This window comes from Arachis hypogaea, chromosome 4, assembly GCF_003086295.3.
Source record: "Arachis hypogaea cultivar Tifrunner chromosome 4, arahy.Tifrunner.gnm2.J5K5, whole genome shotgun sequence".
Taxonomy (NCBI): domain Eukaryota; kingdom Viridiplantae; phylum Streptophyta; class Magnoliopsida; order Fabales; family Fabaceae; genus Arachis; species Arachis hypogaea.
In genome coordinates this window covers 109,320,476-109,334,086 of record NC_092039.1, presented here as the reverse complement: position 1 = coordinate 109,334,086, position 13,611 = coordinate 109,320,476, and the positions used below count along the sequence as shown (strand labels likewise).

Below are 13,611 nucleotides of genomic sequence, written 5' to 3'. Positions count from 1 at the left end.
ATCTAGAGGAGTTGACTATGATGTGTATGAGTCTGAGCGATAGACGTTCTATGCAAAATGTAAGATGTACGGGCGTGGATGTGACTGGCTTATCTGAGCCAGCTTGATACGGAAAAAAGGTTGTTGGGAGATACGCAGATACAACGGTAGGCACACGTGCATGATCGGAACAATTTTACAAGATCATTCCAAGTTGGACTCGGATACAGTTGCTGAGGCTATAAGGCCATTGGTCGAGACGGACCTGTCCATCAAGGTGAAATCTATAATTGCGGAAGTCCAGTCAAGGTTCAACTATACCATCAGTTACTGAAAGGCTTGGTTGGCAAAGCAGAAGTCCGTTGCCAAAGTTTTTGGTGGTTGGGAGGAATCTTACCAAGCATTGCCATGGTAGCTCTCGGTCATGGTGCAAAAGATTCCTGGTTCAGTTGTCCAAATAGAAACACGACCACTGTACAACGGGAATGAGGAGGCACAAGGTGTAAAAATACTTCATCGTGTATTTTGGAGTTTCAATCCATGCATTAGGACATTTAGGCATTGCAAGCCCCTGGTTCAGGTTGACGGTACACATCTATACGAAAAATACAAAGGTACACTTCTAGTCGCTGTTGCACAAGATGGAAACTAGAACATTGTGCCTTTGCCTTGGTGGAAGGTGAGACAGTTGATGTGTGGCACTTCTTTCTTAGGAATCTGGGAACGTATGTTGTTAGAAAAGACGGTGTGGGTATGATCTCAGACCGGCATGAGTCAATACGGGCAGCAGTTAATCGTTCCAGTGGTGACTGGCAACCTCCAAGAGCATGGTGGATATTTTGTATAAGACACATCGGCAGTAACTTCTTAAGGGCATTCAAAGTCCCTCACTTACAAAAGCTTATTGTCAACGTAGGGTATTCAAGAACGGTAGAGGAGTACAATATCAACTATAAGAGGTTGGAATAGCGAGGCGAGGCATATGCCAGGTGGTGCGATGCCATCGGACTCAAACATTGGGTATTGGCATTCGACGAGGGACATCGATGGGGGCATATGACAACGAACCTTGTCGAGTGCATTAACTCAGTGTTGAAGGGTGCCCGTAATCTACCTGTGTTGGCGCTTGTCCGAGCAACATATTATATGTTAAATGAACTCTTTATGCGGAAGAGTGCCGAAACTCATGAACGCAAGCGTGCTGGATTTACGTACTCTGCATTTGCGCAACAGCGGATAGAAGCAAGTATGCAACAGGTTGGGAATATAGTTGTGCGCCGCTTTGATAGACGAAATGAGGTGTTTGAGGTGCGCGAAATGACTACTGGAAAGGTGTTAGTTGTTGATCTTGCACGACGGACGTGTGACTGTGGGCACTTTCAGGTTGAACGAATACCATGTCGCCATGTTATTGCTTGCTGTGCTAACCAGCGTCTCGATTGGCAGTTGTATGTGCATGATATGTACAAGATGACGGAAGTTCGTAAGGTATATAGATTTGAGTTCACACCATTAGGAGACCACATCTGTGGCGGATCCAATTTACGCACCAACAAATTCCTATTAGGCTGCATCAACAAAGATATATGTTACATTAATTAAATAATAACCCTTATAAATATTATAATAAACATTCACATATTTATGCGATAACAATATTTAATAATATTTATCTATCACGTATTATTTAATAATCTTTATTTATCAATTTATTTATTTTTCAATTTTTAATAACAATATAATATAATATACTATTTTATACATTTTACTTATTTAAGTTATTATAATATGTACTTACCCATATATATACGCAACATATATTTTTACAAAGTCAAAATATTTTTTTTTATTCTTCAACATATTCATAATAACAAAAATTATAACAAATTATACATATCATTATTATTATTAACGTTTATTTTATAAAAACTATTGTTATATTCTTAAAATATTTATAAAATACACAAAATAATATTCTCATTACAAAATATACATGCATAAAAAAATAAAAACATAAAAAATAAAATAAACTTTATTTTAAATACAGTAAAAAAAAATTTACCCACTTACATAAATAGAATGATCCAAATAATTGATAATATATTTTTCAGGCGCCAGATAATTACATACCATTTTTTTTAATCCTTTGAACTAATATTCTTTTTCTTTCGCCGTATAAATTTAACTCACCACTATTCACTACTACTCACTACACTCTCCTCACTAATACTACCTACAGACTAACCCACTTCCTTCTTTCCTTCTCCCTTATATTTTTGGCTTTAGCTCAAATACCATGAATGGGAGAAGAAGAGAGCCCAATGCATGCATATATACATCAAGGAGCATCACTGGCGCTAGTTCCCGGGGTGGGGGCTGTCCCTTGCATGCAGGCAGGCCTGCAACACGCCCCTCGCGTGGTGCAACAGCAGCATTAGGACTCCGCACAGCTTTGCTAAGCTTCACGGGCCTCCATGTACCACGCCCCTCGCGTGGTGAGTCACCACGCCCTCGGCATGCTGCCACCTTGCTTTCCTGCTCAGCCACCACGCCCCCAACGTGCTGCCACCTGGCTCTCCCGTTCAGCCACCACGCCTCCAGCATGTTGAGAGTGAGCTCCACTCATCGGCAATTTTTTTCTTTGGCCAATATCCGACCAATACACCAACACTGCATCCACAAAAAAAATAATTTCTGAAAATTTGGATTAAAGTATTATTTTAAAAATTTTATTCTTAATATTTAAAACGTATTATTTTTGTATTAAATATTTTGTTTCGTTTTTCTAGTTAAAACATTTGCTTCTAAAAATTTGATACTAGCTTTTTTCTGAACAGTTCGAGCTACTTATTTACTATTTCACTATATCTAATTTTTGCTCTATCAAACAAAGGAGAGAAAATTTAAAAGAAAATTGTTAATCTATATTTTCTATATAAAAATTAATTAGGTGACATTATATAATTGTTTGATCTCTCTTATATTTGTGTCTTTCTCAAACAGTTTTTGTAAAATAATTTTAAAATAATTATTATAACAAGTCAAACTTGCCCAGATTATATATCCTTTACACACTTTAAAATGATGAGCTATATTATTTTTGTATTTATTATTTATTATATATAATGAAAATATAAAGAAGTTTGAGATACATATTTTTATTCTTAAAATGTTTTTTGTTATATATATATATAAACAAACTACGGTGATTACAATATTTTAAAAGTATTGATAAAATTAAAGTAACGTTTATTTATAGTTAAATAAAATTTTTTAAAAAGTATTGATTAAAAAAGTATTACCAAAATATAAAAAAATGTAACTTTAATTTTAATAACACTTGCATACACTGCAAGAATTCTGTTAGATAGCGACAAATTTTAAGTCGGATATATACCACGATTTTGACCTTCGCAAAATGAATAGTGACAATTTTTCCTAACCACTGAAATAATTGTTACAAATAAGCATTTAGCAGCGGATACTGCCGCTATATTTGAAAATGAATTTGTTTTGCCTCTATTGTGGCGGGTTGGCAACCGTTGCTAAATACTGCACACAAACCGTAAGTTTTTTTGTAGCTGTTAATATCAATTATTGGAAAAATCAACACATTTTCGTTTTTCTTTTTTTATTTGATTTTTTTTTTCAAGTCACAATCACTAGTTTTCTAACTTTAAATTTGTGTCATGTTATATATTGGCTTAATTGATTTAAAGTTAATCAAAATAAGTAACATTCAATCAAAGTAAAAACCAAAATGCTAAAATGAACAAAAATATATTGGTTTTTAAAAAATATATGCAACTTGGTATAATGATGCAATCCCTTTCAAAATTCAAATAGTTTAGTTGTTATATTAAAAATCTTTAACTATATTTTTATCATGCAGACGCGATATACAAACAAGCATCTTGTTAATTTGGATATTGCATCACAAGAAGAAATAAAGATTATAAAATTGCACTCTATATATAAGAAATATGCCCAAACTCCCAATAAGACAAATGGTACTTGTTGTTTATTTTGTTTAGTTTTGAAAAATGTCTTAACATGTTAACTATCTTTTTTTTCTAAATTAGCATCTAATTATTTGGGAGTTCTTATTTATGACTTGAGTAGACTTACATTATTGTATACATGTCGAAAGTTTTTGTGTTAATTGAAGATTCAAGCAAAATAGTTAATGATACTCTAGATGCAGCAGAGACTGAGACACAAGACAATTGATATAGTTGAGATCCCCGTTCACTCTCAAAAGGATGCTAGGGGAGCGTTGAGCTCGTATGGCAGGCTTCTGTTGATGAAGATGTATTTTTCTTCCACTTCTCCTATTTGCACCTTCTCCAAGTCCTTTTCTGGCTCTGGCCGGGGGCATTCTTCCAACCTCGCGTCTAAATCAGCGATGAAAACTCCTGCAGCATTGCGGGATTTCTTTCTCAAGGACAAGCTGGCATTGTTGTAGGCCACTGCCGATTCTAAGTCGCCATGGATGGTCCTAACGGTACTGTCGTCTACCCAAAACTTCATGGTTAGGAACTTCGTGAATACTACCGCGTAAAAATCATTGGTAGTCTTCCTTCCCAAGATGACGTTATATGCCGGTGGAGTCTTTGAGAACGAAAAAGTCAGCCATGGCCGTCTTTCTCTTGTTTCTATTTCTGACACAGATCGAGAGCTTAATAGCCTCATCTAGCTTGATAAAGAAATCCCCCAGGACCACTACACCGTGCTGGTGCATTTGGAGCTTCGAATCTCGGAGCCTAGGGCATCGATAGCATTCCTGAACAGAATATTAGTGTTGGCACTCGTGTCAACTAATATTCTTTTTTACGAGGCAAGATCATCCTTGGCTGTGATGACCATGGGCGGATCATCAATAGTATCTTCAACACGACAGTCTTATGGGCTGAATGTGAAATCTGGAAAAGCAGGCAGCTTTCGGCGTTTCGAGGCGGTCGCTGCAAGGATCTTGAGTTCTTTCCTTTGAGAGGACTTGGATTTCTCTCCTGGTTGTCCGACCACGACATTGACGATGGTGGGGTCCGCATCAGTCTTTTCCATTTTCATGGTTCACGTATAATTTTTGTGAACTCTGGGAGCTTCCCATCACAAATTGCTTGCTCTAAAGCGTCTTTTAAATTGAAACAGTCTTGCGTCCTATGCCCATACCCTTAGTGATAATCACAGTACAGGAACTTATTTCCTCCACTCCGTTCCTTGAGCTGATTGGCTTTCGGGATAACGCTGCAATCGGCTATTTGCTGGTAGACGTTTGCAATTGGGGCAGGCAGGAGAATGTAGTCGGTAAAAATTTTAATTCTCGGGGATCGGGGAGGTTTGCTCGACTGATCCTTGGCCCCTTCCCTCGTGGGGAGGAATGCGCCGACCTGCCGGGGGGGTCGAGACATTTCGTTTATTGGCTGTCATGACTTGGCTGACCTCCTCGTCATTTATATATTCCCTAGCCACGTTTTGGATCTCGTGCATAGTCCACACGGGTTTAGTGATTAAGTGATTTCGGAAGTCCTCGTTTGTTAACCTGTTGGTTAGGCAAATGCTTGCAATTGAATCCGTAAGACCGTTGATTTCTAAACATTCATCGTTGAACCTGTCTAGGTATTTTCTCATCGGCTCATTTTCATGTTGGGTTATCCACAAGAGGTTTATGGGGTGTTTAGCCCTGGCAATTTTGGCTATAAAACGGGCTAAGAATCTTCGGGATATGTCCAAAAAGCACGCATTGGACCTCTGAGGCAAGGAATTAAACCATTTCATCGCGGGTCCCGCGATGGTTACGAGAAAAGCTCGGCAGCGTACTGCATCAGAGACACCTTCCAAATTCATTCAAGCCTCGAATGCTGCTAAGTATTCCTGAGAATCCTTAGTTCTATCGTATCGCATGTCCATTGGCTTATCAAAGTGCCTCGAGAAGTGAACCTAGAGGATCTTGCCGGTGAAGGGGGTTGAGCCCATAACCACAGGCTCGTCATGCTGCCTTTGTTTTCCGATTGGAGATCTTTCTTGTTCCCTTCCTCGGCATTCGTGTGGTTCGTGGCTTGCAGAACGCAAACTGTTATTGTGAGAGCGAGCTGGATTGGTCCTGTCAGCCATCCTCTGATTTGCTGTTCTGCTGAGTCGGCGAGGCACATTTCTCAGGGTTGTATCCCCGAGTACCCCTCCGAAGATAGCTAGAAACGATCCCTGGTCGCGACCTCTCTTTCCAAATTCTGTAGCCTGTGGCATAGTTCTTGGATAATCCGATAGTTGTCGGCCCTATTCCCCCGAAGGGACATGAGCTGGCTTCAGGGTTTGAATTCTGGCTGCTCCGTGACGGGTGATTGGGCGTCACCGCCATGTGGACCACACTAGGAATTCGGTTCCGGGTCGGTGCGATATTTTTTGGGGGCTTATACTCATCGAAAATTTCCTTCGAGTTTTGGTTGTCCATTGGCGCGGAAGCCATTGGAGCCTTTTGTCAACAGGTCCCCACAGACGGTGCCAATGTTTAGGACTGACTTGAAACGACGAGGTCTGCGACCCAGCTGGTGATGGCGGCTATTCGGGTTGCTGGACGAACAAGGAGGGGGAGACCTGCAAAGACATTCCGACGCCCAAGTCAGGATTTGTCATTGAGGTTGAAATATAGGGTTGTCAGTTGCTTACCTCGGGGGAGATGGAGGCTCCCCTGTGTATGTATGGGTTGTAATGCTCAAATCTTCCTCAAATTGAAAAGATACGATGCGTATTTGTGACATTTTACGTCAGAGATGGCGCGAGCGAACTTTCCGAATTGATATGGTTTTTGGGGTTGGGCCTTGATGGATTGAGCCAAAGGTTTGCCTAGCTGCTGGGCCACCAAGTCCATAACCTGGGTTTGCAACAGTATTAGATATTTATATACGGTAAAAATATCTTAATTTAGATTTAGTAAGGTGAAACTTCGAAGAAATCTTAATTTATGTTTAATTGAGTTTTATTTTAATTTTATGAATTCATTCTAGACGTTGACTTATTTTTTCTTTTAAATTTATGTATGAATGCCAACTTAAAGGAACTTATACTAAAGGAGAAAATTTAATTAGTAAACTTGTGAGAGTAAACATATTATTTTTAATATTCTAATTAATTTTCCGCTACCATAAAACAAATACAAAATTAGTATTACAGTGTATGTAATAATGATTTCAACAGATTTTTTTAAAAATAAGTTTTTAGTATATATATATAATGAAAACTAAATACGGACAAACTCAATTTAAATACTAATAAAAATAGAGACAACATATAAATATGCATGTAAGGGTTATAAAATTTCATGGCGGTTTAATAAAAAACTGCCGCTAAATAAGCTCATTTGCGACAATTGAAACGAAACCATCGCTAAACAAAAACAAATATGGTAACGCACTCTTCTGTTGACCACTGCGAAATATGAACATAATTGCAGCGCTGGCCAAAATCACTACAATAATTGCCGTTAGGTTTCTTTTCGCAGCGATTCCAGTAAATTGTTATAACAAAATCACCGCTATCTGTCGATTTTTTATAGTGATAATATAGCCACCATAATATAATTATACTAAAATTCAGTATATATATAATTTTTGTTTTTGTAATTTCTGAAATTTAAATGTAATATATTTTAATTATAATATATATTTAATATTTTGACTAATTATACATTTATTATTTACTGTACACATTTATTGCTATTTTGATTTAATAAATCATATTAATATAAAAAATATTACAACGGCTCAACGCCTCTTTAGAGAAGCTTTTGTGAGAACCTCTTCAGAGAAGCTAGTAATAATTAATAATAACAATTTTAGGACCAAGAGTATGTTTGGAAACAGCCATACTATTTATCTATATATTAAAATTAATTATTAAAATAAGTTATTAGTATGAAATTTATAAATAAATACAAAAAAAATTAAAAATAATTAAATTATTATATAAATATATAATAATTAATTTGGTGATTGAATTTTAGTACGAAAATAATATTTTTTGTTCGGAAAACATGAAAAAGACTTTAAAAACAAATTATAATCAAAATTAATGATTTTAAATTAAATAATAACTTATAAGCGAAAATAATATTTTAAAGTTTATGATTATAATTAAAATTTTATTCTTTATAAATTGTAATACTTTATCAATTTGATCTCAAATATTGAATATTCAAAAATATAAAAAATATTTTATTCTAATTTTTGCTATTATATCACTTAAAAATAATGCATTTTAAATACAATAAATCATCTTAAAATCACTTTTCAAATAAAATATCCAAATAGGAATGAATTGTCATAATAGATTATTTAAAAAATAATTATACAAATAAGAATTAATAAAATAAAGTTAACCAAATTCATCCAAACTTGGGAATATATTTTTGTAATGGAGGGTTGATATTGATCATGGTGAACCCGGAATGAACCGTGACCGTTCGATGCACTGCTTTTGTTCTCATCCTTATCCAAATCTCATACCCTCTTTACTCTTTAATTGCCAACCACTCATCCCTTGTCCTTACGTGAATACCCTTTTATTTCTCACTCACGCATAAGAACCTCGTAAGGGCAAAACCGTCATTTCTAAACTACTTTATACAGTTGCGGCTTATTTAAATTGAATCATAGTGACGATAGCGTAGTGACGTTTTATGTCTTCCGTAAGATTTTAACCCCAAATGCATCCTCCGTTCCAGCTCAACAACTCAACCTACCCTATACACGTGGCAGATTTTCATTAGCAGTGACATACACGCTAAAATTTAGAGCGTGGATATACCAGAAGGATTGAACTTTCTTGCTAGGTTCCCTTAACCTTCGCAGCATGTGCAAATTTCCAGTTCTTATTATTTTTCCCCTAAGCTAATATTAATTATTATATTATTATTTTCCAAAATATAAATACTACCCACCAAGCAAGACCTGACTATAGTAGTGTTCGTGCTTGTGGTAGTGACAAAAAATTGTGACACCCCAAGAACAAGGAAAACTACTTGTTATTTACAGAGTTTGAATCAAATTTCCAAAATATATTATGGTTATTACGGAGAATATTAGTAATGGTAATAATTTATTGGGTCGTAGGAAGGCAATTGAGGAGCTTGAGAAGGGTCGTGAATTTGCAAACAAGCTTAGGGTTGTGATCAGTGGTGGTGAAGGGGGTGTTGATGGTGAACAACTTGTGGAGAAGGTTCTTATGTCATTCACAAACTCACTCTTGATCTTGAACAAGAACACTGGTTCTAATAATTGTGATGAGGTCTATGATGTTCCTTCTTCATGTGGGATCAATCCAACCAAGTCTGAGGATTCACTTGAGAGTAATTGCAAGAGCTCCGTTCATAAAGAACGTAGAGGGTGTTACAAGAGAAGGTAATTAATTCTTGGCTTGTTTTCTTTTAAATATATAGTTTTTAATTTTAAAAAAGTAAGAAAAAAAAAATCAAACTAATTTTTCAACTTGAACTCCATCTGAACAGAATATAAACTCCATCTGATGAATCAAGAGATTAAAGTATTATCATTTAGCTAGTCTTAAATTCGAGAAAAAACTGAAAAATTTTGACAGATATGAATTTGAACATAGTCATTTGGTTTGAATAATCTACAATATAGTTTTTCAATCATGAGCCCTAAAGTACAAAAGGATTTTAATTTTTATTGATATTATAAATTTAATTTGTTGATATTGTTTGTTTACCTGGTTTTGAAAGTTAAAGCGGAGCTTTCTTTTAGCTTATTCGTTTTTAGATTTTAAAAATATTTATAACCTTTAAAAGGACACTTTTCTTAATTCTTATACAGTTGTACCTTGCCAAACCCTTGAACCTTTTTTAACATCATATATGTAAGGTTAATTACCATGTACTCATCTTAAATAGTTTGTGCCTTTTATATATAACCTCATGCTTTTTATTCTATTTTGTCCTTTGCATATGCACTCAAACTGGACCCCCATATTAATTATTGTTCATTTCATTTTTCCCTGCTCACATGGGAGGGACAATACCTTGTAATAATTGGGCATAATAATAATAATAATAATAATAATAATAATAATATGTCTACTTGTTTCTTGTTTTGCTATTGTTATTTTTTTTGGCAACTAGGCAGCAAAGAAATAAATGATGATTGCATACCCTTGCTTGTGTTTGTTTTCGGTTTACCTAAAGTTAAGGCAATGAATACATTATAATATAAACCTTATCTAAATATCTCCAATTTTCTTGTTGATTTTGCAGAAGGACTTCACAAGTATTGGAGAAGGAGTCTGAAGCTCCAATTGATGATGGTCATCAGTGGAGAAAGTATGGCCAAAAAGTTATCCTTAATACCAAACATCCAAGGTATCAATTTTCTTATATCTTAAATTTTAAATTATAAGTATCTTGAGAAATTAACTAATATTAAGTATTTAAAAATTAATTTTATTTACTTTTTTATTCAAAAATTATATAAATATGTACACGTGTTTAATTGAAAAATTATCGTGTGATTAGACAGTTATACATAGCAATTAACAAAAGATGATGGTGACTAATTAAGGGTGTTTGAATTAGCTATTTTGAAATTAAGAAAGAACATAATTAACAAAAATCTAAGTCTTACCTTTATTCTAATTCTATATTTGTGTTGTTATCCAAATTTTCAGGAACTATTACAGATGCACTCACAAATATGACCAAGGTTGTCTAGCAACAAAACAAGTGCAACAGGTTGAAGATGAACCAACACTTTACAAGACCACATACTATGGAAACCACACTTGTAGGAACAACCTGAACCCTACAATCATATTGGATGAATCCAATGATTCTCCTTCACAATCTTCAATGTTCCTCAGCTTTGATAATTCCCTACCAACAAAACAAGAATGTCCTATTTTCCTCTCATCATCATCTTTAGTAATCAAGAAGGAAGAGGAGTTCAAGGAGGAGGACCTGAATAATAATAATAATAATAATAATAATAATAATAATAATAATAATAATAATAATGTTCCTTCATGTTCTTCAAATGATTACATGATATCTTCGGAGCTTACTTTTGATAACTACTCAACGCATCATCATGTTAATGCTTTATCATCAACACTTGACTCAGATGATGTTATTTCTTATGATCCTTCTCAGCTTGATGATGCCATTGAGCATTTCTTTGTTACTAATATATATTGATGAATTTTGGATTTTAGATATGTTTTCCTTTGTAAGTTTTGCCCCCTTCTAATTATGTAGCTTGAAGTGTTTGATTTAGATAGATAAGTAGCTTGGGGTCCGATCCATGTATCTCTCATCTGTTAAATATGTACTTCTCTTCCATTTTCAATGAAAAAAATTGTTAATTATTTTATGCAATTGTTTCATGGCATTATTCAATTTCCTCTTCATTCTAAACTATATATGCTCTCATCAGCATCATCATCATCATCGACGACATATTAAAAATTGAAACAGCAAGTTGTAAATAAAATAATTAAAACAATTTTTATGTAGCAAGTTATAATTATATATATAGGGATAATAGTCAAATTTGTCATTGAAAAATTACCTATTCTTTAAATTAGTTCTCAAAAGATTTTTTTAGTTATTTAGTCCTTGGAAGTAAAACGTAAGTTAAATTGGTCCTTCCGTTAGTTAGACGATGACGTGTTATGTTAAGTGTCACGTGGCATGATGACGTGATAGGTTCATGTCACATGTCACAAGATGATTGGTTGACGTATCATGTTAGGGACACCTAATATGTCACATATCACTTGACATGTAAAAAAGTTATTTATAATCAATAATCCCTAAAAATTCATATGTAAGTCATTTTCATCCCTAAAATTTTAAAAATTAATCAAATTAGTCCTTATATAAATTTTTTATTTTTTCTTCATAATATTAAATTTAAAATAATTTTTTATAGAACTAATTTTAATAATACTTTTTAGACTTTAATAAATAAAATTTTTTTACATAAAATAATAAAAATAATTAAATTATTATAAAGTTATTTTGTCATTTAGATTTTACAGTTTTACATTTTCAAATTGAAATTTTTTTGTAATAGTTATTTTATTTAAACAAATTTATTAAATTATTGTTGATTATATATTTAAAAATTTAATATTTTAAATCTCACTAAATAATATAATAGTTATTTTAAATTTAAATCTTTTAAATTTTTTAAAATTATAATTTTTATTATTGTTTAATTTATATATATATAATAGAACTTAATAATTAAAAAATCGATTTGTGAAATCATTTGTTGAATCTTAATATTTTAATATATTTTTTTAAAGTAACTAATATATTTATTTAGTAAAATTTAAAAGATTAAAATATTTTAAATAACTACTATATTTATTTAGTAAAATTTAAAATATTAAAATTTTGAGTATATAACTAGTTTTAATATTTTAGATTTTATTAAATAAATATAATAATTATTTTAAATATTTTAATTTTTTAAATCTCACTAAATAAATATAATAATTATTTTAAATTTTTTAATTTTTTAGATCTCAATATACATACATATATATTATTTTCGCATTTGTCTTTTATCCTTATATCGCCTTTAGAATATAGTACCATATTAAATTAGTAGTGTTACATGAGCACCATAAAATTAGCTATTATTAACCACTTTATATAGTGGTTTCATCATTCAAACAATATGAACCAAATTTATATTATAATTAAATTTCATGAAGAATATAACTAAATTAAAATTACCAACACTATCAAACAAATTCTTAGTATGATAAAACTTTTATAATGGTTACAAAACCACTTCTTCGAAAAATTGAAATGACAAAATATTACTGACCAACCATTTTAATAAGTTCTAGCCAACATTTGGCCAACATTAGGCCTTGAACACTATTGTATTGAATTTATATTCAATTTGGTCTCGTTTGCATTCGAGCTTTAATTTATTCAATCAAATTTCAGTTGTTTTTATTTAATTTTAAAACTTTATAAATGTGTGACTCACATTAGTTTTTAGAACAATTTTTGACACACAAATATTAAGAGTAAATGCTCAATCCGATCCCTAACTATTTGGACGACGGACAAAGTGCCCCTTAAAAATATGAAATTGACCCATCGAACCCCAACCACACACGAAGCTGCTTATAGCAGACCCTGCAATCGGATGGAAGAAAGTGGAGTGATGACATGTTAGTTTCTTCGCCACGTGAATATTGTCTTTCTTCAAATTGAGACCAATTGATCCTCCCAATTTTAGAAACGGCGTCGTCAAGGCTGGATTGAATTTCCGTAAAACTGGCTCCCATTCTCCTTTGTCATTTACGCTTTACCCTAACCCCACAAACCCTTCATCTTCATTCCCTTCAAAAACTATATTTGACATTGACGACATGCGAGTTAAGGTATGAACTCGTAAGCTTCCAGAGACGACGAGTTTGCGACGATGGTACTGCATTACAAGAGTAGTCGGACATGGTGAGTGGCATTTCTCTTCTTCTTTCTTTTTCTTCATGTTTTACTTAGCATGAGTGAAGAACATCAGATAGGCCATATTCCGTAATAGGAAGCTATGATAAAAAAAAATTGTATTGATTGAGAAATCGATTTCGTTAAGGTTAAAT

General features: G+C 33.3%; 2 protein-coding genes across 2 annotated transcripts; both read left to right on the top strand.

Annotated features, from left to right (window-relative positions):
- The first annotated feature begins 403 nt into the window (after positions 1–403).
- LOC140184202 (uncharacterized) lies at positions 404–948 on the top strand. The gene is made up of 2 exons (XM_072234508.1): positions 404–566; positions 659–948. Exons 1-2 carry the CDS (start codon positions 404–406, stop codon positions 946–948), a joined length of 453 nt encoding a protein of 150 aa, XP_072090609.1.
- A 7,694-nt stretch (positions 949–8,642) lies between these two features.
- On the top strand, positions 8,643–11,359 carry LOC112797210 (WRKY DNA-binding transcription factor 70). The gene is made up of 3 exons (XM_025840029.3): positions 8,643–9,374; positions 10,244–10,348; positions 10,654–11,359. Exons 1-3 carry the CDS (start codon positions 9,037–9,039, stop codon positions 11,177–11,179), a joined length of 969 nt encoding a protein of 322 aa, XP_025695814.1. The 5' UTR covers positions 8,643–9,036; the 3' UTR covers positions 11,180–11,359.
- Positions 11,360–13,611: the final 2,252 nt, after the last annotated feature.